At 40.9% G+C, this 27,923-nt stretch overlaps 1 protein-coding gene across 23 annotated transcripts in view; it reads left to right on the top strand.

Moving 5' to 3' along the window:
- The window catches only part of DLG2 (discs large MAGUK scaffold protein 2), a 1,355,349-nt gene that overhangs the window by 1,074,228 nt on the left and 253,198 nt on the right, over window positions 1-27,923 (top strand). For 19 of the 23 annotated variants that reach the window (XM_067466492.1, XM_067466491.1, XM_067466494.1 and 16 more), the window contains one exon: window positions 20,029-20,184. The exons of the other annotated variants lie outside the window; for them this stretch is intronic. In XM_067466492.1, coding sequence (XP_067322593.1) covers window positions 20,029-20,184 — 156 coding nt within the window. The remainder of the gene's footprint in view (window positions 1-20,028; window positions 20,185-27,923) is intronic. 23 annotated transcript variants of the gene reach the window in all.

Raw genomic sequence — 27,923 nt, 5'->3', positions numbered from 1 at the left:
TGCATGTGGTTCCCCTGATGCCTCTAAAACATGGCTCTATAGCCCGAAAAAACCCACAAGAACCTAGGTTCCCCTGATTGTTTGGACTATTTAATACACTCTAATTGTTTGGATTGTTCATCAATAGCATTTGTCTTTTCCCCATAGTACAGTCTCTCCTGTCCAAAATATGTGTACTTTTTCTTATACACTGGTTTTTCAACACTTATGAATGATATGACTATGACAAGGACATCGTGGTTATTTTAAGAGCCATCTTATTATCTTGTCTTTGTATGTGACAGCTTTCCAATTGTAGTGAATGGATTCCTGATTGCAGTATTTTTAATGCTAGTGATCTATCCTCCATTGCAATGGTTTGCTGCAGTGTTAATACATCATAATTTTGGGTTATTATATTTAACACTGTGACTGAAATGTTATATAACAGATTGAAAGAAGGGATCTCTAAGATCATTCTGAATACCTGCATCAAACTATAATTCCTAAAGTTTTGAGAGATTCTCTAATTCAGTGGTTCTCAACCTGAGGGTCCCCGGGATTTTGGCCTACAAATTCCAGAAATCCCATGCAGCTTACCAGCTCTTAGGATTTCTGGGGGTTGAAGACCAAAACATCTGGGGACCCATAGGTTGAGACCCACTGCTCTAATTGATACAGTCAACCTTAAGGCTACAGTATGACTTCCATCTAGAAGTTGAATGCCTTATGCCAGTGATGGCGAACCTATGCATGCCAGAAGCATCCTCTCAGCTGCCACCTGCTTACCATCATGCCCCCAGTTGCCTTCTCAGTCATCCACCCCCTTGCTCTCTTGCCTGTTTGCCTGCCCCCTTTGCTCGCTCGCTTGCTCGCCCCACCACCCCACACTTACCTTCTCACCCATTTGTCTGCCACCCATTGCTCACTCGCCTGCCCACGCTTACTCCCCATTTGCTCTACCACTTTCCCCCTGCTTGCTTGCCCACTCCCCCCCTCACCTCCCCACTCACCCTCCCCCCCAGTGGTCACCATCCCTGGCTTACCAAACCCCCAGGTGCACCCCTACCCCAGTTTGAGCATTTCAAAGGTTCACCATCACTGCCCAACTGCCTCATGCTCAGCTGTTCACCCATTTCTCTGCCCGCGTTGCTCACTCACCTGCCTGCCCCCCACTCACCTGCTTGCTCTCCCACCTGCCCCCTATTTGCTTGCCCACCTGTATGCCCCTGTTTGCCTTCTCATTTGCTTAGCTGCTCCCTGCTCACTCCACTTGCTCACCCCCCCAAGGGGTCAACACCTCTCTCTCTTATCAAACCCCCAGGTGCACCCCTCCCCCAGTTTGACTACTTCAAAGGTTCACCATCACTGCCCAATGCTATTGATATAATGTTATTTTTTCTTCCAACGATTTCCATTTCAAACAAATCACCTTTGATCTATGTTGTATTATGATTCATTCTGGTGGCTGCAAGAAGGGAATTATGTTAGACAGACGGGAACATGGAAAATTCAAAGCTGGTGCTGGTCAGAATTCCATCATTTTATCAAGTATATATTTGCTTCTGCCACTGAGGACCATTCACTCATTATCCAGGAAGAGGTTTAATAGAGTTTCAGCCACTTCTGTTTTTGTGATAAGTTTGCCAGCCTAGTTTCTGCGCTGGTGAACAAATGTTTCACATTTGGAATAGAGCTAGAAATTTGGCAGCAAACCCAAGTCTGAGAGCCTGGATTACCAGTTCTGTATAACAAAGTGGGCATCAGGAGAAAAGTGAAAAGTGAAGCATTCTTTCTCCTAGTGATTCCCCCTAAGATGCTTTTTCTGCATTTGAGGCTACACTTAACCCTAGATGTAAGAACAAGCACATGGATAGCAGCTACAAAAAAGAACAGAAAGGGTACAGCACCAACTATTGAGGCATCATCTCAGAAAACTATATAGCTGCTTGAGTCACTTTGTGGAGAAAAAATGGGGGATAAATAAATATAATAATAAGAGACTTCTCCAACCACCTTGCAGTTGTAAGCACACGTTTATTTGGGGCTCTCCTCCCCTGGTTTGGGTAGTTGATTTGCCTTACTGGCAACTTATTTTGTTTGTAATATATCTTCAAGTGAATCCTGACTTATGGTTACCCTCTCCTAGGATTTCTTGGCAAAATTTTTTGAGAAAACGTTGATCATTGCCTCCATCCAAGCATACAAAGCATGTGACTTCGCCAAGATTATTATGTGGGTTTCCATGGGCCAATGGAGATTTTAATGCTAGCCTCCTGTAGTCCTAGCTTAACACCTACACCTATTCACCATGCTGTCTCAGTTATTGGGAGAAAGCAGTGGCCTTTACTGTTTCCAACAATACTTTGGCTGTTGAATTACATGACACGGTGTTCTAGGAGGAACAATTGTCACTTCCCCAAAAAGGTAACCTTCATGACTTTTGTAGGAAAGTGAACTCTCTTTTATCTTATTCTTGCAAGGCCAACTCCGCAATGCTTTTCCTTGTCCATTTTTTATTGTGTCAGAAGCCACGGTGACGCAATGGGTTAACCCAGTGGTTCTCAACCTGTGAGTCCCTTGATAGTTGGCCTTCAACTCCCAGAAATCCTTACAGCTGGTAAACGGGCTGGGATTCCTGGGAGTTGTAGCCCAAAACACCTGGGGACCCACAGGATGAGAACTACTGGGTTAAACCCTTGTGCCAGCTAAATTGCTGACCTTAAGGTTGGCAGTTCGAATCCATGAGATGGGGCAAGCTACCATCTGTCAGTTCCAGCTTCCCATATAAAGACAATGGAGAAGCCTCCCACAGGATGGTAAAACATCCGGGCATCCCCTGGGCAACGTCCCTGCAGATGGCCAATTCTCTCACATCAGAAGCGACTTGCAGTTTCCTTACCCATAAGACAATGAATATCTTTTGTAGTTGAGGTGGTCAGTCCCAAGTAGAGCTTATGTATTTCCAGATAACTGCAAGAATATAAAGCCCAAAATTGTTCCAGCGCAGCTTACCTGTCTGAAAACATCTCTCCTTATGGACCATCTAAGAACTTAAGATCATCTGGGGAGGCCCTGCTCTCGATCCCACCTTCCTCACAGGCGCAGCTGGCAGGGATGAGATACAGAGCCTTCTCAGTGGTGGCCCCTCGGCTGTGGAGCTCCCTTCCTAGGGATATTAGATCAGCCCCCTCCCCCCTGACCTTTTGAAAAAGAGTAAAAACTTGGCTATTCGAACAAGCTTTTGGAAACGCAGCGTAACAGATAAATACAGGACAATGAAATAACGAACATGGAACAGCTTAAATGATGTAAATGGATAAGGAGTTGAACTGAAAGACTTTGATGATTATAGTTTTAATATGGATTTTATTATGTGATATTGAATGTTTTTAATTGCTATGTGTATATATATATATATGCTGGGGCATCTAATTGTTGCCAATCTGTACGCCAACCTGAGTCACCTTCGGGCTGAGAAAGGCGGGATAAAAATGCTGTAAATAAATAAATAAATATGGGAAGAATAAATGGAAATATTTTTAAAATGATTTCATCAACAACAGGATTGAATCCCGGGCTCCCGGGCCTGTGTTTGCTGCCAAACATGTCAGCTACATATATATTTTTACAAAGGTAATGAGTGAAATGGTCCTCATTAGGGAGCCCTGTGCCAGTCAAAGCTCTCTCTCTCTCTCTCTCTCTTCTGGGTCCCTTGTTGATATTGGCCCTAGTGACCTCTCTCTCTTTTTGCAGATATGACTTCCCTTGGTAGGTGTGTCCCACTGGAACAGGGATCACTGCCAGCCAATAGGGGAATTCTCATGAGTGCAAGAGATACAATCAATCACTGAGACAAACAAATAAGCAAAGCAAAACACATCCTTTTCATTCTTTTTGTTCTCTTCTGCCTGCTGGGAAGGGAGAAGATCTTATGCCTTCTTTTAGAATACCTTTCAAAGTGCTCAAATGCAAACGATTGTATGGGCACCCACTTGTGAACCTGCTTTAAATGTAGTGCTGCTTCTTTTATTTTCCAGTGTGGATATTTTCCTGTTGCTCAGTTTGCTCGATAAGAAACAAAAGGCATTGTGCGCCAGTGGTTAGATTGGGAGCCTGAAAGTCAGCCGTGGTCCCTTTCTTAGCTGCTGATATTTCAGTAAAAACAAAATCCATTTTGGATATCATCTTAAACCTTTGCTTTTCAGAACTTACGTGATGCTATTTTTAAAAAATTGCTACTGAGAGCTTGCTTGCTTGTATAATGAGTTTGTAGCCTGTAGATGAGAAGTAGTAAACAATGTGAAGCTTTTGCATTACACATCGTGCATTTGGGAAGGAGCAGAAAGGTTTTGAATGCATTTGGAGATTTTTAAAAAATAAGATAGCAATCCTTTACTGACTCAACGTCAAGGGAATGTCATTGAACCTTCCCTAACACCATTGAGATCTCCTTCCGAGTAGACCTGCATTGGGATTGCATTGCACTTTTATGAAATTGTGCACCAAACTGGAGTGAAATGTCTATTAATCTTTGTAAATAACTTTTGGGAATACATTTTGTTTCAAGGCTCACCAATGCCTGCCATGTTATTGCCTGATACTAATATCTAATACTTCTCTGGGTGCTTCCAAAATATAAGAATGTTGCAATTTAACTCGGCTTGCTCAGATCACAGCCTCATCCAGCCCAGCAATGTTGGCCTATCTTAACATTTTCAGATGCAGCAGTTTTTCTGTCTTCACTAATAATATTGTACCTTTAGCTATAAGAACACTGGGCCATCACACAATGATATAGCACCTGCCTTGTACAGAAACCACATGTTTGAGTCCAGACATTTCAAGTGAGGAAGGAACTTAGATAGCAAATAAGTAGTTTTCCATGTGATGTTGGAAACTGGACATGTCACCTGATGGATACCTTTCTGTGTTCTAGTCACTAAACAAAACTAAGATGAAGTAAAGAAACTGCATGAAGAGGCAGATGATTAGGAGCCCAGGGTTTCCCAAATTCTGATCGTCCTGGTGTTTTGGATTTGGACTCTCAGAAGTCCTGATCATTGTCCAAGGTAACTGAAGCTACTGAGAGTTGAAGTCTGAAATACTTGAAGCACTAGAATTTGGAAAACACTGCTCTACCGGCTCTCCCTAGTCATTCACTGTATTTGGTTCATATAACTTGATCTATAGTCCCTCCAAAGTAGCCTGATGTTCAAACATAGCAGAAGATGTTATCCCACAACAAGTCTATATAAATAAAAATGTAATGTTCATTTGTGGGATTAACATAACTCAAAAACCACTGGATGAATTGACTCCAAATTTGGACACGATACACCTATCAGGCCAACGAGTGACCATCATTCATAAAAATGCTGAAAAACACAGTGGAAGAGACTTAAAAAGCCAAAAAAATAAATAATACATCACAGCGCATGCATAAACCACATATATATACACATATACACAAATATATACACATACATATACACATATACACACAGAGCACATATACACAGACTGGACCACAGCAATGTGTGGCAGGGAATGGCTAGTTATTGAATATATTCAATTGACAGTCCAATTGACTTCTCAATGGACTAGGAAGGAGATGCCATCTTTCTTTGGCCTCGGACAACAAAATAATCCATTCTTCTAGCCAGTCCCACTGCATTCCACTGATATTGCATTTCTGTGTAACAGAATGCATAATCTATAGGCGGCCATTTAACTTCAGTATTTGACAAATCATGGTTATCTTGGTTCCCCTTTCCTACATCATAATCCCTTGTAGCTTGACTTATAATAATTATTTTTATAAAAAGATCATAGATAGAGAGGAACAAGTTATCACAATTCTTGATGCTGCTTTGCATGGTAACCATGATGACAAAAATGTATGGAACATGCATTCCTCGCACTCGCTGCCCATAGAGGAGTCACCAACTTCTTTCTGCTCTGTTTGTTTCCATTAGGAAACTATAGAAAGGGAACTATATGCTGCAATTTGAGACAACCGCATGCTTTTTGCCATTTAGCCACATGCATCACTAATGAAAGAAAAAGAGAAACTGAGGATGAACTGTTTTCTTTCCCATTACTAATTCATTGCTACAGTATTTTGATTGTGCTTCTTGTATATAACTGCACCATGGCTTCTCCTTCCTCTTTCCTTACAAGTATTAATCCTTTTTTGTTAAGCAGATTTGCTTGTGTTCTGTAATGTGGTGTTAAGTAACGGTCGAGATTGGAGGATCACATACTATTCTCTTTCCAAACAAATGAACCATCTTGCGTTCACTGGAAATATTGGTGCAATCTTCTTCGTCAGAGAAAATGCATGATCTGTTCAGCCAAATTAAGTGAAGATGAGTGAAAAAAAACCTAGTTAGGATCATCTGACCATAATAGCAGCAAAGGGGACTTTCCTTTGCTTGTAACTCTAAAAGAAATTAGAAAACCAGGCTTGATGGATCAAGAAATCCAACTTTATTTAGAGGAAGAAATAAATTTATTTCTTCCCCCTAACAGACCAGAATTTGATGAAAATGGGGTCCCTGAGACACAAGCTTGTAGTTTGTCAAGTTTGCCAGATTATTATTATCTAACAAATTCAATAGAAATTGTGCCAATAGGCCATGCACAGTCTTCTTAACGCATACAACCATTCCCTAGTCTGTGGTGGGCTAACTGCATATTCCAGAGTGGGGAACTGGTGGCCTGTAAGCTCAGTCTAGTCCAGCAGGAACCCCACTCCACCTGGTGCAATTCACCTGGCTCATCCTTCTTGCTTCTGAATACCCTTTCACCTCCGAAACAAAATAAGAAGGAGCAAGCTGTGACTCTCAGGGACTATCGTTCAATCCTGAATACAGTCAAATTCCTGTTATTTTCTGTTACTCCTTGAATAGAAGATCACCAATGATCTTCTGTTAGGGTGAGAAAACCTGGCTGTTCCTACGAGCCAGAGTTGACAGCACTGACCTAGATGTACCAAGGATCTGACTCGGAATAAGCCAGTTTCTTATCTGTGCTGTGCTCTTCCCTCATTTTCCCAATGCATGGAAGGCTAGGAGTACATGTGAAGCCAAGCATGCCCTGACAGAAACTCCAGACACTCTCAGAATGTGGGCATCAAAATCCAGAAGGCCATCTGAGTCTACTTCACTATACCTTCTTCTCCTTCAAGTAAAAAGTGAGGGAAGAGTGAAGCTTTGTTAGACTTAGCTTGTGCCACACAAGCTGATTGAGTCTTTGGATCAAGATGCATTTCAATCCCTCCTCACCTGCCTCAGACAAGGAGGTGTATCTTTACACTGGCTACCTACTGTCATAAGGCTGAATTGTCATGCTCCTGATCACAAGCACCTCCTCCTGATGGGGTCATACTTACCACCCCAGACTGGTTCCACATCCCTTCCAGTTAGGATTATTGCACTATTCTTATTCATCATCATTATTACTATTATTATTATTATTTGAAACACAACAAGATGAGTCCACAGCAGACACTCTGCTGGCTGTTGTATTGGATCACACGTCAGACACTTCCCAAGTGTCTAGGACTGTGTGATGTATTGGCAAATAATGTGTGCAGATACCAGTAAGGTGGCCTTCTGCAGCTGGCAGATGGTAATTTTGTCAGCGCCGATTATGTTTAAGTGCAGGCCAAGGTCTTTAGGCACTGCACCCAGTGTGCCGATCACCACTGGGACTACCTTGACTGGCTTGTGCCAGAGTCTTTGCGGTTTGATATTATTTATTTATTTATTTATGCCCATTTTTCTCCCCACAAGGAGACTCAAAAGTGGTTATGATACTTATAGTCACTTGCCATCCCATTTTTTTATTTCTGTCATTCTCACCCAATCCTTAAGGTTATTCATAGGTAGTATAGTGTAATCTCTGGCCTGCATTTCCACTCTGTGGCAATGTAGCCTTCCTCTCCAATTTTAGAGCTAGTTTAGAGGTACAATGGCCCAGGCATTGTTAAAACTTTTCAGCCTATTTGGCTACAACCTCTCAGTCTTTGGGCCAGTCCTCAAAAGCGTATGATATAAAAATAAATTAATGAAAGAACTTGGAGGAATGAATGCAGCAATAGCATCCTCACTTGCAGCAAGGCTAGTACCCACTTCAATAAGTGAGTCTGTTTCTTGGTAGGTGGATGGGAGGCTCAGGATGGAAAACATGGTTTCTATAAAATCTTCACAGCAATGTTATGAAATAGATGATGCTGAGAAACAGGGACTAATCCAATGACTGTTGTGTCCGACAAAGTGATTGGTCCAGGTTACCTCAACAACTTCAGATCTAAAACAGCCATTTCAAGGTCTCTTCAGGTATGGATGAACATTGGCACTCCAGATGTTTTTGACTGTCAACTCCCACAATTCCTAACAGCCGGCAAGCTTGCTGGGATTTCTAGGAGTTGAAGTCCAAAACACTTGGAGGACCAAATTTTGCCCATCTCTGCTCTAGACCATTGCTCTAACTACTACTTTGTACTGCCTTAAAGACCATCTCCATCTTGCATTGATAAATGCTGTTGGCCAGAAGGGTTATCCAATCATTTAAATAACTCTTTCAATAATTCACAATGTTTTCTGATGATATAGAATCGTTTCTTTGTGCAATGTAAAGCTTATTGCTGCAGCTTCGTCTTTAACTGTACAGTGTCTGATTCTGAAGAATGCATTTCATTCATACTTGCAAACATATGAGAGTATGGCTTTGAGTTGGAAAAAACAGTAATATGCTGCTCCTTGCAAATGTGCTCTAAGAATCATTTTCACCATGCTACGATTATATTATTGCCCTTAAAAATAATGTAACCCTAAAGTTGTATGAAATCTCAGGACATATTCCATTTTTCTGTCCATTAATTCACCAGCTATCAACTGCATGGAGATATGCTGTGATTGCAATTAATCTTTAATTAAAACAGCAAGGAAAGATGAAGTAAGTCCATAGTGCTATTAAAAGTGAGGAGGAAAAGAGGAAGAATTCAATTCACTGAACAAGTTGCAAATCACTGCTCCTCAAGAGATGTTAGATTATAGTGAGAATAAAACTTGAGTTGTTCCTATCAAATGTTAATGAACTCAGATGTTCACCATTTCTAGTCTTTTAATCAGGTATGGACAAACCCAGTCCAGGAGGCCAGATGTGGCCCCTTGGGCTCCTCTCTCAGGCCCTCCACTCTCACACCATCCTATCCTTCTTTCTCTCCTCCCTCCCTTCCCTTCTTTTTTTTTCTCCTTCTATTCTTCCCTTTTGTCATTCTTTCCTTCCCTCTTTCCTTCATCCTTCCCTCTCTCCCTCTTTCATACTTCCTTTCTTCATTTCATCCTTTCTGCCTTCTCTCTTTCCTTCCTTCATCCTTCCCTCTCTCCTTCCCTCCCTCCCAATCTTCCTCCCTTTCTTCTCTTTCTCCTTCCTCTTTTTCCGCATGAGGGATGTTTAGTTGGGAGTAGAGAAGGCAGAGGGAGAACATGAGAACCATGTTTCAAGATTTCAAAGGGTGTCCCACTAAGGAGGGTGGGTGGACTGACTTTCCACTGCTCTAGAGACCAGGACACAAGGGAGCAATGGGTTCAAATGGCAGGAAAACAGATTCGAGTGAAAAGTTTAAGAAGAACTACTGGAGAGTGAGAGCTGTTGGAGGGCAGCCTAGGCTGCCTGGGTGTGTGGTGGAATCTCCTTCTCAGGAGGCCTTTCTCCAGAGGCTGTCTATCAGGAGTGATTTGATTGTGCCTTCCTGCATGGCTGGGGGTTGGACTGAATGGCCCTTGGGGGTCTCTTCCAGCACTAGGATTCTATATCAGAGGTAAGCAATACAGGGTCTTGTGGGTACACTTTTTCTCTCCCATCCACCATCTCATCCTGACCAAGGCCAAACCTTTCGGAATCCAAACATTTCCCATCTTTCTTCACTTTCTGCCTCCAAAAGAGAAGAGAAAGGGGAGGAAAGGTCAAACAGGGGACTTGGGGAGAACCCCCTTCCTTCCATCCCGGCCACCCTGCTCCAGCCTCCCATGTGGCCCCCAAGTCAGAAAGTTTGCCCATGCCTGTTTTAAATGATACTGGGAAAGAGGAACATTCAGTCTGGTCCAGAGACATGAGAAACACAGGAACTGCTTCTTGGCAGTGAGTTGGACTGGATGGCCCACGAGGTCTCTTCCAACTCTATGATTCTATGCATGGTTTTGGTTTTTCCAAACAATGCTACACATTCCTAGTCTAGAAAGCTGTTAACCAATGGTAAGGAATGCTGGAAGTTGTAGTTCAGAAATATCTGGAGGGACAAACAATCCTATCCATTCTTTACAGTTGTGGGTGAGGTTTCTGCAAGGTAGGCTTACTGGGTACAAACAAAAATATTGTTGAAGCTTAGCTTGGCTAAATATTGAAGATTGCAGTCGAATTTCCAGGGGATGTACCTAAGTACTTGATTTTACAATTATGTATATAGGAAATATTATGGCAACACAAAGACCAAGTGAAAAAAACACCAGAGGAAGAAAAGCGTTATCCAGTCGAAAGATCCAGGGAATGCATTTTCTATCAATAGCAGCTGATTTTGTTTCATTGCTTGCAGAAACCGCATGATAGGATTGAAAGTTTTCTCTCCCCGGAAGGAGCCCTGTCACTGCAGGTCTAGTTCTCCATCATTTAAAATATTTGGAGTGAATGCTGAGTATTTAAAATTGATCAAGCAGCAAATGTTCTAACTACACTTGAGGGATTTTGATAGAGGAAAGAACAAAAATGGAAGTAAAGCAGGGGCCAAAGGTAGTCTGCAATCAGGAATAATGAGAATTTTAGTCCTACTCCACAGGTATCTTTAATGAGCTGAGGTTCCCTCATTCAGCTTCTCTGTGGCAGAGCCATAATGAGGTGACTTTTCTTCTACTTGTATTTCACATGAAGCGGATTTCCACCCCATTTGGGCATTCCTTCTCCTCTGTGCATGGTGATATCTGAGAATGGCAATAACCTGAAAATCTGTACTGTTATTATTATTGCTATTATTACTGCTAGTAATATTGTGGATAGCAAAAAAAGAAAAACAAATGTGAGGCTGGATCTACACTGCCCTATATCCCAGGATGTAAAACCTAGATTATCTACTTTAAAGTGGATTATATGAGTCTCCACTGCTATATAATCTGGGATTAGAAGATAATCTGGGATCAGATCCTGGGTTATGGGTCAATGTGGAAGGGGCCAAAGAACTCTTTACCATTTTTGTCATCCCAGCAATTGATGTCCATAGAATTGTGCTGAAAGACCTAAGAAATATCTAGGGAGAACACAAGACAATAATTTGAGAATAATCAAATCTGCAAGTGCTTAACCCACGAATGAGATTTCAGCAGAGAAAGCAGTTCTTAAACTAGATACACATTCAACTAGGGGTTCTTTCACATTTACTGAAGATATTTCTCAGCCCACTAGGGTTTCTGAGACAAATAAAAGCAATTAAACCAACACCAAGATTAAAAAATAAAAAAACACATTAGAATGCTCTATAAATAAAATCCTTAAAAGCAATCTGAAAGCAAACCTAAAATGCAGATAGAATTCAAACCTTGAAGAAAGCCACGTGGAGCAATAGTTTGGGATGATCTGGAAGCTCAAAAGAGATAGAACCCACCTAATTTCCTTATGTAGGCACTTTAACACAGTTATAATGCTATGATTCTACTTTAACTGCATCCAGTGGAATCCTGGGATTGGTAGTTCACCTGAAAATTCTCAATACACAGTCTTAAACTGCAAATCCCAGGATTCCATAGGATGGAACTATGAAAGTCAAAGTGGAATTTAAACAGAGGCTGGATGGCCATCTGTCAGGGGTGATTTAAATACAATATTCCTGCTTCTTGGCAGGGGGTTGGACTGGATGGCCCATGAGGTCTCTTCCAACTCTTTGATTCTGTTTGAGGGTCCTAACATTTGCGAGAACTTGGAGAAAGGATAGAACCAGCCACATACTCAGTTGGTTCTACCAAGCATTGGCTTCTCCCACTTTATGAATAGGGCAGGGGAGATAAATGGAAGCTGGGGTTCCTTCTGAGGACAGGTCTTTGACCAGGCATCCAACAAAATCTAGGTGTGACAGTGCCCCATTCAGCCCAAGCAATTTGTGATCTGAGCTGCAGCATTTTGGAGTTTCTCCAATCCATTCAGAAAATAAAAACTGTCTTGTTCTTTCAAACTTTTCCATTTATGTTGTTGCTGTTGTGTGCCTTCAAGTCATTTGCAACCTATGACAACTTTAGGAATTTCTCTTTTTTTGGTGGAGGGGAAGTCCAAATTATTTGGTAGTTTTTTCTTCTGCTATTTTTAATTTTGTGTGGAAGATATCTAAGTCTTTTCAGGGTATACAGTTTCTCAGATATCACCACAGAAGGTATTTATCAAACATAGATAGATGATAGATAGATAGAGATCCCCAAGCAAAAAAGAACGGGTTAAAAGTCACCTCATGTTCCAAAAATTGAAGTGGAGGGAAAATGGCTTCAGAGGAAAGCCTGTGTGTAGGGGAATCACATGAGAAAACAAAAGTCAAGACAAATTATCCCAAATGTAATGAAGGAATGCTGGTGAGGTGAGACAATGGAACAATACGTTTTACAAAAGGTGAAGTAGTATCTGTAGTCTTGGACAATTATTACTAGCAACACTAGCAGAATATCTTAATTGGTTTGCTTCTCAAACTCTCTCCATTTCAGGGTGATGCCAAGCTAGATTAATGCAATGTGTCTATGCCACCATTAATGTGATGATTCACTCACATGGATCATTATACAAGAAGGGACTTGTATAACTCTTTGAATTATTATACTTGTAGTTTGGTTTCTGGATCTGGAATGGGTTGAATCCAGGTTTAGTCATGCTTTGATAATATCCAGTGGAATCAATGTGATTTAAGTTAGCCATCGGTAAAATCGTTGTAATGGCCAAATTACATTGTGTGTAAATGGTAGCGGACTGTGTTAGTCTTAAAGGAGAACACACATTCCAAGGAACAGTGTATTTTCCTCCTGAAGAAGAAATAGAAATCAATTTCTTTTGACTTAACAGTATTGCTCCAATTTATTTTCATATTCTTCTATCCATTGTATATTCTGATATTGAATGAAAATATTTCAAGGTGAGATTTCTAAGTCTTTGTATTCATATCCACTCTCTCACAATGGTTTGTTGACCTATAAGTAAACAGAACTTCCAAAAATAAAGCTTAGGTATGGTTTTGTGTCGCAAATTCACTTGTGCTCCAATCGTTCATTTCTGTGGATGGTAAAAATAATCATTTCAATCAAAGCATTTTTAAAACAGGGTTGTCAATATATTTCTTTTGTAAAAGATGTGACATATACTCCCAGAACCTAAAAGATGAATTTTGTATTTGTACTGAAGGATTGCTGCTTTGGCCTGTTTTGTATGATGTACAGAATAATGTGAACCTCTTTGTCTGAAGGTGTGTTTGAGAATGTACAATTGAATGTTTGACATATAAAAAGACAACTGTATACAAACTGGAAATGGGAATGGCATCTCCAGATGCTTTGGGGACTGGGACGCATTTGTTATGTAACCTTATTTCGAATCATAAAGTGTAACAAATGCTTTGTATTTGCGTTAATCACAATAAAATACATAAAATGAGCAGCTGTTCAGTCTTTGAAAGTGCTTTGGTTGTGGATTAAGTAATGTTGATCTGACTTGAAAGAGCGTGTCTCCATTTTTCTTTACACTTTCCTTAATCCCTGTTCATTTGAGTTTTGTGAACCTTTGTAAATCCATTTCAAGAGCGAGTCCTCCCCGTTGTAGGACTTCATTGCTCATTTTCAATCCAGCACATTTTAATGTATATCTCTATATAAATTACCTTTAATTTCACCATAAGGCATTATTACTTCCGAACTGTTCCTATCCACCATCCTGCTGTGGGTTTCCCAGTGTGTTTGTTGCAGTGGGCTACAATGGGAAAGCTTGAACCAAAGCATAAGACTGTCAGTCAATTGGACTCAATGTCTATAAATATAAATGAACTGTTCTAACTCAGTGGTGGGCAATGGCTCACCAAATTGTGTTGGACTGAACCTCCCACAATTAACATGGCCAAGTCCTATTGAAATTCATGCCATGCAAGTTGACAATAAAAAATAACTTTTGACAAGTTGGGTTCTGCCTAAATATCAAAGGAAAGTTATCATGGCCATATGTTTCCTTTGCAAAATCAACATTGTATCCACACTCATAGATTATATGATGCATGCATTTACATCTTTTTGAAGGGCCCACTTCCAAAATATATGGATTTGGGGCATCGTGTTGTGTTTAAATAAGAGGGAAAACTTTCCAGCCCTCAAATAGATGATGGCTTTCCAAATCAGGGTCACCTGCCAGTCCTTTAAGAAGCAAACTTTCCAGCCTTAAACTGAGGACCATCATTTACAATAAGGGGCACCTGTCAACCCAACCCTCAATCCGTCATCACTGGTTGTGCTGTCTAAGGCTTCTGGGAGTATAATCACAGATGTTTATGAGGGATCACAATTGCCCATCCCTGTTCATAATGGTTCCTTCACTTTGTCCATGAAAACCAATAGAGAAAAAATGGTATGTCAATTGTTTGGTTACTTAGGATTAAGTGAAGATGTATATAACTTGAAATGAGTGTACCCACGATTTCAATCCCAAGCCTTTGTAGGTTTTTTTCTGTTTCTAAGAACTTTAGTACAATGAATACAAAGGCAAACATTTCATAACTGGCAAGTTATCAATTTACAACCTTTACCTATATGCTGTCGCTTGAGCTCATATATAATAATGTCCTCATCACATTTGTCACTGGAATCACCACAGGTTGTGGTGAATCTGACGGTGTCCAATGGGGTGGAAGAGGAACCCATCGCCCCATGCTCTGCATTGCCTGGCTTCCCCCTTACCTCATCCTATGGGGGAGTGTCTGCTGCCCGGCTCCCCCATTGTTCTCAATGCAACACGGGAAGCCTCCAGTGTTATCATGGTGGAGGTGTATGCCAGTTCTGCTTCAGTTTTGCCACAGAGCCCCATTGGAAGTAAATGGACCTTGTGGGATGGAAGCAGGCAGGCTCCGTGGCAAAACTTAAGAGGAATTGCCGTATGCCACCAAATTTTAGCCTGTCTGGTGAGGTTGTTAGTTGTCCCAAGATGTCTCATTTGAGAATAAATTAGCCCCACAAGAATTGGGTTGCCCTGAACATTTTCCACATTGAGCTGTACACCAGATCTGATTGACTCTACCACTTGGCATCAAACCCACAAAATTCTCTTTAGGAATGAGTTCTGAAACTGGCCATTCTTATTAAGGATGTGAAATTCCACAGAAAATTTCAAAACTTCAAAATGCAATGGACTTCTTGAATGGTAGTTTTCACATTTTTCGAACCCTTTGGAGAAAGTTTTATATCTTTCCCCAAACAATGCTTTTTGCGCAAAATCCATTTTTTGTGCTGATGAAATTTTTACAAACAGGTTACAAATTGAAAAACTGAAACTGAATGAAGGTTGACTGATTTATTTATTTTTTCACAGAGTCTCTTGATGAGTTGAGTTACCCCTTTCTTGTAAGAATGAGTAAATTGGTTGGCATCAGCCCTGGTTAGTTCTTGGATGGGAGACTGCCAATGAATACAAGGGGCTATAGGCTGTATTTCAGAGAAAGGAACTGGCAACACCATTTTTGAGTATTCTTGGCCTCAGGAAACCCTGTTGGATCTCCATAAGCTATAGAGTGACTTGAAGACACACACATATGTACACTACACACATACCTATTCTTTATACCCCAACTTCTATTCAATTTCTTTCATATTTAACCCCAGCCCTCCCATATGACTGAAGTAACAACTAAAAAGCTTTTGCAGCCTCTTATATCCAGTTATAGAGAGTTAATACAGCAAACTAATACAGTTAGTTGGCCCACCACATTTGTGGGTTTAACTTTGCTTGGATAGATTATTCACAGATAAGATTAATGTGGCCTCTTTAAGAATTTCCCACTCCTCCAGTGTGACACTATGATCAATGTCCTCTGGAAGTTGACAATAGAGTTCTGCTGGAGGATCTAGAGACCTCCAAAGACAAGCAAATCCTCTATATGCTCAAGTGAATGCATTGCATTTGTAAATTTATTGAGAGGCATATCTTTGAGTCTTCCTTGCCTAAGAAAATCCTGTGAAATTCACAGGATCACTATAAGTTGGCAGGTGGCCTTAAAAAAACATGTACACACATGTATTCAGAAAGGGATGGAGCTTCAAATTGCCAATGAACTAAAATGCCTAAGGCCATAACAGCATTTTATATAAAACAGTTGTGGTAGACTTGTTAACACTATGGGGTTAAAAGATTGGGAACATGTGCTGGATAATATTTAAGAACTTGAGATAATCACTGCCATATTACTGACACTATTGGAATCAGCAAATAACTGGGGATTAGGTCAATGCACTACAAATGCTTTCAATACCTCAAAAAACAAGGTACTCTCGGTTGAATCTGAATTACACCCAGGAGAATATTTTTAAAAGATTCTTTTAAAAATCCAACTTTTCCCCCATATCTCAAGCTATTTTTGAGGCCCCCTTTCATTACAGAAGCACTTTGATGCATGGAAGAGTATAGAAAGAGAAATGTCTACACACAATTTTGTTGTGTAGCTCCTAATCAAAGATCAAAGGTAATCTGTCCTCCATATGGAAGCAATACTGATTTCTGGACATATTCACATCTTCGGTGCTTTTTGGTACTAATTTTATGAATATTTTGGAAGCTGTGTAGATCGAAAATGTTTCTCACAATTTAATTGAAACACCACTGCAGTCTTAGTAAATGTCATAAGATTCAGGCGGCCAGGTCAATAATCTTGAAGAATTCAACTGAAGACTCACTTTGGTCATGGAAAGTAGCCATGGAATGAATTCAATTAAATCATGAAGAAGATGAGTCTCTTGGACTGCTCATGCTTATGTTTCCTGATTAGAAGCCATGAAAATCCAATGTGAACGTTTCATACCAAAAAAAGAGGAAATTTCATATTCTAAATTCAAAAGCAGCTCACTCTACAACTATTGTCCTAGAACAGTTATTCCCAGGTATTTTGGCCTACAACTCCTAGAAATCCCAGCCAGCTGTTGGATTTCTGGGAGTTGAAGGCCACAACATCTTGGGACTCACAAGTTGAGAGCCACTGTCCTAGAACCTAGATTTATTGTACAAAGTATTTATTTCTCACCTTCCTGTAAGTGTTCTTGTGCTAATACATACCATATAACATATAACTAATTAAAGTTCAATAAAAGTATATCATGAAGAGCTGACACTCAACTACTAAGGGATTCATCACGGACTTTCAGTACAATCCTGTGAATGTTTATTTGGAAAGTTTAGGATTTACAACATCAAAATCAATGGGATGTTTGTTTAAAAAAATAAGCATCAGTTGTGTATTATCTTAGACTAGAAGGAAATTCTATTGTGAGTCCTAACTAAAGGAGACCCATTGAGCCAGTTGGATTTACTTGCATCAACTTGCAATTCAATGGTCCTACTTTTCTTTGAGATTCTAGCCTATAGGGATTTCCTATAATGCTGGCATATAGAGAAGCGGGTTTGAGCCATTTTCAACAAAAATTAATTGTGCTCTTTAGAGTTTTGTTAAGGTTTCCAGGTGTTTCTTGATTTATTTATATGTACATCTTGCCCTTCCATGAGGATCGCCCAGTGCAGTTGATAAGTTGTACAATTCACAATATATTGTGGATGTTCAATAATAATAATAATAATAATAATAATAATAATAATAATCCACAGACAAGTTTAAAATCCCTGTAAAATCACCATCAATTATCAGCAATAATATAAATACATGACTTGCCTGTCCTCCCAAAAGCTCTGGTAGATATATTCTATGTTATGTAAATCTAATAAATATTTGAAAACGTGTAGTACAACTTACTGTATCAGACCAAGGCTCCATTTAACTTCATTCTTCCTAACGAAATTCCATCGGGAGCCCATAAGCAAAGCACAACTGAGAAAGCCTGAACTCCTGTTTTGCCTTGCAAGTATAGTATTTTTGAAAGCGAGCCAGACCTGGAAAGCAAACTTGTATAACAGTTACTTTTTGTGCTGTTGTACAGCTCTGTAAAAACAGATGGACAGTGGAATGTACCAAAATAGTTCCTGTGATATGAGATTTCTGAGTTTCCTTCCTTCCCCTTTTAAAAAAAAAATGATTTCACAGAAGTTTAAGGGCTTTTTTTCTCCCTTGATGTTGTCCTTCAGATTTAAAGAGCTGTCATTCTTAAGTGTTATTCTTCCACCATTAGGTACACTATATCTTTTGATGGCTGCTCCATGTATCATGTTAGCTAACAGAATATAGTGCCAAAACTTGCCAAAGAAGACTTCATGCTTGAAAGATACAGATGTCCTACACGCATGAGTTTCTGAGAAGCCTCTGTAGATAAGGTTCTGCAAAGATTTGCCTGGATGTACAAAAACTCTAAAGGAGAGCGCTTGGCTCTAAGATTGCAACCACAGCTGCAGCAATTGCCATTTATGCCGAAGCTTTAACAACTGTGGATGTTAAACTGTCAATGGCTTGAAACTCTGGGCTGTCGAGAATAGGCCCTGCTATGCTCCACCTAAACAAATGATCCAGCATGCTTGTTTCAGTTCCTCACGGACTGTATTCCTTGCTTGCCTACTGTATATTTTAACCATGAATACGACTGACATTTGATCAGATGTTTGGCCTTAAGGCAATGAAAATAGCACTTTCAAAGCAAGTATGCATAACATGGAGAGTATTCCTGAATTCCTCCAAAACACACTAATAACTATGGAAAATGTCACCACTTGTTCACTGTTCCATTTGGAATGGACTCCTTGTCTAGAACCGTGGCTTCTGGCCTCTTTAGACCACTACTAATGATCCACCAAGAATTAGATGTTTCACTTGAGTAATGAGAAGTTATCTTCTATTGAATAAGAACCTCAGTCCATTAGATCCAGTACTGTTTTCCCCATAGTTCTTTCTCATCACCTGATAGCTCATATTTAGGGTTTATGTGGTGTATCCCTGAGCTATACACATCTTCTGGTCTGGTGTCAAAATCAAAACTATTTCCTGGTGGGAATCCATGCTCAAAGTAGCAACTTCCTTGTGAGCTTCTGCTACTACTAAATTAGATCATGCTTCCATTTCTGTTGCCTACAGAAAATGTGTTGAGATCTAGAATGCTTAAATTTATTTCAGATCTAAGGACAGATAATTCTTGACAACATTGCCCATTGCTCTTTCTGGGAAAGCATTGGTTTACCATCATTAGATTGGGCTGTCCTGGTTTAACTGGTTCCCGGGTCAGCTAGCCCACAGACCACAATTGCTTCACACATTACTACTTGGGAGCCACAGTTTTAGAGACTGGAGCCATGCATGTTGTTTCCTCACAGTTCATCACTGCATCACACATAACCGTATGCCAAAGAGGCTGCCAAGGCCCTTTCAACTTTATGATTAATGCGTGCGCATAGACATTGTTATCCTTGTGGCGTGAATGCGTGTTCCTAATACTATCACTATGAACTAATGTTTCTAAAAAGCTGTATGCTTAAGCTTTTGGAAGATCAGTGCACTGGTAAAGCAAAGGTGATTCTTGAGTTCCGGAAGGTAAGAAGAAACCTTTTAGTCCCGCGCACAGGCTAAGAGTTGAATGTTCTAGTACAGCTGTGTCACCGATTTCCTTTTTCTCTAGCTGTTTCGTGTACAGTTCTGTGCCTATCACGTTCTTAAATCTTTGTGATGAGCGTATCGTAACTTAACAGAAGTTTCTTTCTTTCACTCCCCCCTTGGCGTATGTATCTAATCCTTCTCTCGTCGCTTTTCTTTGCATGCTTTTGGAGTACAATTAGCTGTGCAATCGATTGGTCGTGCATGTTAACGCCCGTCTAATCTCTTATTCTTGTCTCTGTTATCACCAGGCCTCCTGAACCTGTTTACAGCACTGTGAACAAATTCTGTGATAAGCCACCTTCTCCTAGGCACTATTCCCCTGTCGAGTGTGACAAAAGCTTCCTCCTTTCAGCTCCCTATCCCCACTACCACATAGGCCTGCTCCCTGACTCTGAGATTATCAGGTACTGCATGCGCTTCTTCCTCACTTCCTCATAGTACAATGCATGAACGTTGCTCGAGCACACTGGAATTAAGCTCCATCTTCCACCCGTGCAGTAAAACTCCTTCCACAAAGGCTTGTTTTACTTGGCTTCCACCTCACTCAGCTCACAGCTGCCTTAAAAATGTGCTGTCTTCCATCAACAGGGTTGGGTTGGGGGAGTTGGCAGCTATGGTAACGTTGAAGGGCTACGAGGTGGAAAACAAGACAGTGTTGGATCACTGGCCCATTTAGCCCAGTGTTGTTTAATCCAAACAGAATTGGTGCTCCATACTTTGTACTAAATTGATTGATAGATTGGGTTGTTGTAGGGTTTTTGGGCTATATGGCCATGTTCTAGAAGCATTCTCTCCTGATGTTTCACCTGCATCTGTTGTGAGGTTCCAACCTCTGAGGATGCTTGCCAGAGTTGCAAACAAAACGTCAGGAGAGAATGCTTCTAGAACATGGCCATATAGCCCGAAAAACCTACAACAACCCAGTGATTCCAGCCATGAAAACCTTCGACAATAGATTGATAGATTTAAAAAAAAAAAAAGAATATGAATCTGGGCTCTATCATGGAGGGATAAATCTGCAAGGGATAGAAAAATGGTTACCTGGGTTGGATTATCATCTGTTGGGCTGATGACTCAGGTCCATTAGATTGTTATCTACTGAACTGATTACTCTAATCCAGTAGATGACTCTACTGTATTAGAGTAATCAACCTCAGCTAAATGAACTTCAGTGGTTGTTTCAGAGCTTGGGAAAATGTGGACAGTTTGACCATGGGTATGTGGTCCATAGCAGAATCTCAGAGGTGTATCTTTAAAAGTACATCTTCCAAGCTTTTCCAGAGGTGCCTCTGCACTTTAGAATTAAAGCAGTTTGACACCACTTTTACTGCCAAGGCTCAGTGCTATAGAATCATGGGAGTTGTAGTTTGGTGAGACACTCTTCCAAATTTGGTTAGCATTTTTGCCAGAGACATAATCTGGATTGCACATTTCTTGTATGACCAAGAAGTACCATCGAAAGGCTCTTTTTAAAATGCAAAATAAAAATATGGGATAGATCAGGTAAGGGTAAACTTCAGCCCTCAAGGTGTTTTGGACTCCAACTCACACAATTCCCAAGAGCCTACCAGCTGTTAGAAATTGTGGGAGTTGGAGTCCAAAACACCTAGATGGACAAAGTTTGTCCATTCCTAGGATAGATTATACACACTGTTTCAAGAAGTATCACTTCCTATGTGAATCTGACCAAGTGCTGATAGCACTGTCTTACATTTATTAATGCTCCTTGGTGCTGTGCTATCAGTAGTGTGACTGATCAACATAAGAGGAAGGACTACTGATAGTAAGGATTTTAACTTGGTCCTGTCTTCACTCACTTTGAGATGGGCAGTGAAAATCATTTTGTTTTGCCAGAGGGTTGGCTCCATCTGTGGATGTGTTTTCTTTTCATTGCTTGCTGCATTTTTCCATCATGTTTTTGTTTGTTTTTGGTCAATGCTTCTTTTGTATTTACTATTTTCTATCCCTCTTATGTTTCTAAGAATGGCAAAAATAGTCAGCATGGGACCATTCATGACTACTATATGGTCAAAGCATGACCAGCCATCATAAAATAGCAAGCTGTAGGCCTAGTAGACTGTATGCTTCTTGCTCATGGAATCTGTTCTGGAACTTCATATCCATGACAGAGTTATAGTACTTCGTTTCTGACATCCTGGTTCCATGATGATGTTTTCAAACACTTGTATCAGCATTGTGCAGCACAAATCTCCATGTGTGGAGATATAAATATATTGTGCTGTTGGATCTCAGAGTGTGGTGGAAGCTTCCTCCTTGGAGGCTTTCAAACAGAAGCTGGATGGCCATCTGCTGGGGGTACTTTGATTGTGCTTTTCCTGCATGGCAGAAGGGGGATGGACTGGATAGCCCATGTGGTCTCTTCCAACTCTATGATTCTCTTTCAACTTTAATTGAATATTTGAAATGGCCAGAATATAAGTCACACACACATTATAAATATGAATATATTCATATTTAGAAAGCCAGTATCATAGTGTAGTGGTTTGAATGCTGGACAGGACAGACACATTTTCACAAAGCAGATAGCTACATATCCTCCATTTCATCTGAGGAATAAAGCAATTTATTGACACAAAAAAGACTGATACTGACACTGAAACTGGCTGATTTGGCTTTGTGTTCTTTCTGGAGCAGCTTTTAGCACTGTCCTTAAAGGGACGCAACCAGTAACATCATAGGAATCTCCCTCAAGGCAAGTGTTAGTAGGCTTTGAAAAGGCTGAGGGATTTTCATGTCTGCAGCAAACAGATTTCATTCATTCTCTGTAAAGATGATACTCTCCCCCATCTTCACTTTGCTTCCAATGCGTAACACAGTGTGCTAAGAGCTGAGCTGAAGGGAGCTGCAGAGGCATCCTCGAAAGCGTGGAAGGAAAAGCCTGCCTCTCAGGGAGATGTGAATCAGCTCAACTCCGCAGGATGGAATTTAGCTTTAATTAAGGGATTAGGATGGAGCAGCAACACAGGAAAAAGCTGTGTTAATCCACTGAATCAACAGTTTCATACAGGTTGAGTCTTCCTTGTCTGGAAATCCAAAATCTGTAATACTCCCAAGTGCAACACAAGGCATAGTGGTGTGTCCATTATAACACTCTTTTGCACCATATTGACATTGTGCGACCTATTGCCTGTTGCATCTGCATTTGCTTATTGCCCCCCATGTTGCAATGGGATGTGTGAAATAATTGTCTGCCATCCCAATACAGTTGGTGTATTGAAGGTACTGTCAATGTCAAATAGTTATCTAGCCTCCAAGCATGTGCAATGCAAGGATTACCCTTGTGAAACTCTGCTTATGCAACTTTGAATTGAATATGGAAATCAGAGGGCCAAAATAATGCAACCACATGTATAAGGGAGTGTATGTGCATGAAACACCCAACAGGATGGCAGTCATAGGCACACCATTTTAACAAGGCATTCCTGAAATTAAGAGCAGCTTGACCAGGGTACTAATTGCATAGAAAGTAGACATGTGAGAGCAGTCTCCTGACTGTGAGAGCCGTTCAGCAGTGGAACTCTCTGCCCCAGAGTGTGGTGGAGGCTCCTTCTTTGGAAGCTTTTAAACAGAGGCTGGATGGCCATCTGTCGGGGGTGATTTGAATGCAATATTCCTGCTTCTTGGCAGGGGGTTGGACTGGATGGCCCATAAGGTCTCTTCCAACTCTTTGATTCTGATTCTATGTGCATTTGGGGTAAACCTCGCCCCGTTTTATCTCCCAGATTTCATTGGGGGCCCCGATCTGGTTTTTTTTCTGAGCTTCCCAAAATCAGGAGGGTTGTTTTCAGTTCTTTAGGTTCGGGACCCTGAAAATCAGACCATTATGGGAGGGCTTCCCAGTCACTAGCTCCCCTTCCTGGCATGCATTCTTCTTGCCTGGCACCTGCTGTTCGTACTCTAGAGTAAGAGGTGCTTGGCTGTAGGCACTGGTAGGCATGCACGATTTCTGGGCCTGCCTGCATGCCCCACCACACATGCCATGTCCCTCTACCCAAGGGTTCATGTGTGGTGGGGCATGCAGGCACACCTGGAGCCAGGGCCGTAGCCAGAAAAAAATTTCGGGGAGGGTTGACAATTTGGGGGGGGGTTGAACATTTCGGGGGGGGGATTCAAAATTTTGGAGAGGGTTGAAAAATTTGGGGGGGGGGGGTTGAAACCTGCCTCCTAGCTCACGCTGAAGCAAAGAGCACAGCAGGGGGCAGAGCAACCTTCAATAGCCTGCAGCTCCACCCCTGTCAACCACCTCCACCAAGTCTGGCCTCCTTAATGAGAGCATTCAACACACACACACACCCAACTTGGTTGCTTCACTACATCGGCTATTGCTGCAAGTAATGACAGTGTGAATAAATTGTCAATATTTGCTAGAGATAGTGCTTTCAGTTCTGGAGGGACTCTTGATTTTTGCATCTCATAGACTTAGCATGGGGACTTGGTTAGCCAGTTAAAATTCATGAGTAAACCAGGTTTTTTTAAAAAATCTGAAACATTTCGGGGAGGGTTTGAACCCCTAAAACCACCCCCTCGCTACAGGCCTGCCTGGAGCACACCTGCAGCTGAACTCTGGGCCTACCTGCCAGTACTCCTCATCCCACATGCACTCTCTTTCCAAGACAAGGAGGAAAGTTCAGAACCACACAAAACCAAGCTTTTGTGTCAAGCAGACTTTCATGTTGGGAGGGGGCTTCTCATTTTGTGCTTCCGAAGAAATTGAAGACAGAAAAGAAATGGTAGAAACAGTAGGAATGAATTCCATGCACAACTCTAGTAGAAAGGGGAAGGATCTCTTTCTTTGGACATCTTCAAAAAGAGGTTGGACAGTGACTTGCTGGGGATGCTGTAGCTGGAAGTGAATCCACAATGATTCATCAAAAGTAGAGTACTATCTCCTTGGATCATTCAAACGGCTCATAGCCAACCATTACTTTTTGCTGCCAGTGTGAAATGCACATTAAAAAAACAACACTGAAGGGATTGTGTTTTGAGTAGACTGATAATTAATCCGTGAACAAGAATTTCATTTCAAGTTGGAAACTGTCTGCTGCGACAAACAAACTGGGTTCTGCTTCAGTGGACGGTTTTGTTTTTTCGCTTCTTTCTTATAAATGCAGGTTAAATGCATTAAGGAAGAAAGAGTCTTTGATTTATTGGCTCACTGCTTTGCTTTCAAATCTGGCTGAGAACAAAACAAAAAAACCCCTGAGGTTTGAGACAAGGGGAGGGGGTGGGGAGGCATATGAATCCTATGAACGGTTAGCTAAAAGGATTCTGTAAACTTTAATCCAGAAAATATATAACTTTGTCAAAGCCCTGACTAGAGCTTACATGATGTAGGTTTCTTGAACTGCAGTGGTTAGTGGCAGCACTAATACACCGAGTCCCATCATGTTAATACTCGAGTAGGATCCAAATAAAACAATCATAAAATCATAGGGCTGGAAGAGATCACAGGGGCCATCCAGTCTAACCCCATTCTGCCATGCAGGAACACACAATCCAAATATTCCCGAACAATGTTCATGCACCAGGACTGTGGTGCAGCTGGCTGGGAGTCAGCTGCAGAAAGATCACTACTGACCGAAAGGTCATGAGTTGAAGCCAGCCTGGGTCAGAGTGAGCTTCCGGCCAGTTTTGTGTAGCTTGTTGTCAACCTTTGGAACCCAAAAGACAGTTGCATCTGTCAAGTAGGAAAATTAGATACCACTTATGTGGGGAGGCTAAGTTAACTAATTTATGAGGCCATAAAAGCGGGAAATGAGGAAGTACTTCATCAGTGTCGCAGATGGACAGTGAAGCAACAGCTCCCCTGGTGGCCAGAAAAAGTTGGAATGTTAAATAGCCTCTGACTGTCTGTCTATATGTGTTGTGTGCCTATGGCATTGAATGTTTGCCATATATGTGTACATTGTAATCTGCCCTGAGTCCCCTGCGGGGTAAGAAGGGCAGAATATAAATACTGTAAATAAATAAATAAATAAATAAATAAATTGATTCTGTTGAAAAGCCTCCAGGGGAGGAGATTCCAACACTCCCAGACAGCATATTTCAATGTCAAACAACTCTTACCATCAGGAAGCTTTCCTAATGTTTAGATGTAATCTCTGTTTTGTAGCTTGAATTCATAGTTCAATATTATGGAAAATGTAAGCGGGCATTCCCAGATTCAGCTATCTGCTATTGATTGGAGCATCAACATAAGTGCAGGGAGGATAGGGATGCGTGGTGGGTCTTGCTGGAGACTTGTCAGCAGATCCACATTATAATTATGTAGAACAGTGGTTCCCGATCTTTTTTTGACCAGGGACCACTTGACCAGGGATCCCTTTGACCAGAGACTAGTCTCCAACATTAGTACCAAAAGGGTTACGAATCGGTTTTTGGTCAACTTTAGATTCGGTTTGGTTATTTGGGGTGCTGATTCAGAAAATTACATTGCATAGACCACATCAGCTGTAGTTTCTGATACAGAACATATGCCACCTGCTTGCCCACAGAAAACCATATTTAATAATCTAGAGCTGATGTGGTAGTAGTAATCTTATGTGGGTAGACAACCTTTCCCCTCCCAACATCCCTGTTGCCTTGGCTCTATAAGAGGGTTTCACGAGGCCAGTTGCTCTTGTTGCCACATGGTTTTGAGGCAATGGTGTAGTAATGGTGAGGCAGCGGACCATATTTTCATTCTTGGGGACCACTGCTGGTCATTGGACCACAGTTTGGGAACCACTGATGTAGATAGTATCTTCCTTCCCAGTATCAGTTCAAGATTTCATGTGTATCCCTCTGACTAAAGGCAGAGGTCTTCATCATTCAGGAAGGCCTTTGGCATGTAAAGTGGCCTGAGGAAGTGGGTTAAAGCCTGTTATTTCTGTGCTTTTTATTCTTGTGCTTTTAATTTAATTGTGTGTTAACTTCATTCCATATTTTGCTTTCAATTTGTGTTTTATCATTGTTCATTACTTTGGCACCTTATTTGATGGAACGTCATAAAAAATAAAATAAAATGCTCAGTGAATAGTGCCCTGAAGCTCATGCCATGAAGCACTTCAGTTGGCACAGAAAAAGATGGACATTTCTTGAAACTTCAAGATAAATCTCTGCTTTGTGTTTTCTAACCTATACTGATATTTTACCAATTATCAGTCTTTAGCCTTAATAGCTCATTACAGACAAATAAGTCCCACAGTTTTCAAAGGGGCTTACTTGCAAGATAACTTGCATAACAATGACAATCATCATCATCATCATCTTTATTCTAAAAGTAATGATGATGATTTGTTAGACTAGTTTCCTTTGCAGGGCTTTTGCAAAGGACTTTAGCAACTCTGCTTGTATTGAATCTGCTTGCTAGTCCTTGGAGAAACTCTGCAACTGTCCCTCCACATTTGAATTTTTGCAGATTTATTTATTCACAGATTGAATTTTAAAAATTCTCCTTTGTAATTTCTAGAGTCTCCGATGTGACTCTGTGGTCAACTTTTTCAGTCATTCTGGAGCAACGATAGCTTTCTAGAGGGAACACCTCCCTATGAGTCACTAGGTCCTCTGATGCGATTCTATGTTCAGCTGCCAGCTGAAGTTGGCCATGGAGTCATACTGGATGGTCTAGAAATTCCAGTATGTTCTCTCAGGTTAAAAAAATAGCAATTTATTTAGTTCAAAGTTTTTCACTTCCATGTGATACTGTGCTCTGAACCTGAGTGAATGTGGAGGGCTGACTGTAGTTGCAATGTGCCAAGGTCAAATTACATTTTAATATACATGGATACTTGGGACCTTGGAGGAAGGTAGACCCAATACCTTGACTCTACAGGAGCCAGAAGCATATCATAGAATTGCAGGAGTACCTAGAAAGAGCCACAAAAACTTCAAGGGGAGAGGGATATTTTTTTTTAACCATGGGTAAGTGAAACCATTAATATCGACTCCATGGATAAGAGGGTCATACTGTAGAAACTTAACTGACATTTGCAATGAGGTTCCATCACTGAATAGGTCTCGAATTCAATATAAAACAGCATTGCATCCATGTTTCCTTTTAGCCCATTGTTCATATTTATTTGTGTGTTCCTTTCTCCCTGTGGAGCCTCTTTGTTCTTCCTCTTTGTTTTTGTTGTGCTAT

The sequence above is a fragment of the Anolis sagrei genome, chromosome 3 (genome assembly GCF_037176765.1).
Source record: "Anolis sagrei isolate rAnoSag1 chromosome 3, rAnoSag1.mat, whole genome shotgun sequence".
NCBI lineage: Eukaryota > Metazoa > Chordata > Lepidosauria > Squamata > Dactyloidae > Anolis > Anolis sagrei.
Note: the sequence above shows the minus strand (reverse complement) of the source record. Positions and strands in the feature narration are given on the sequence as shown.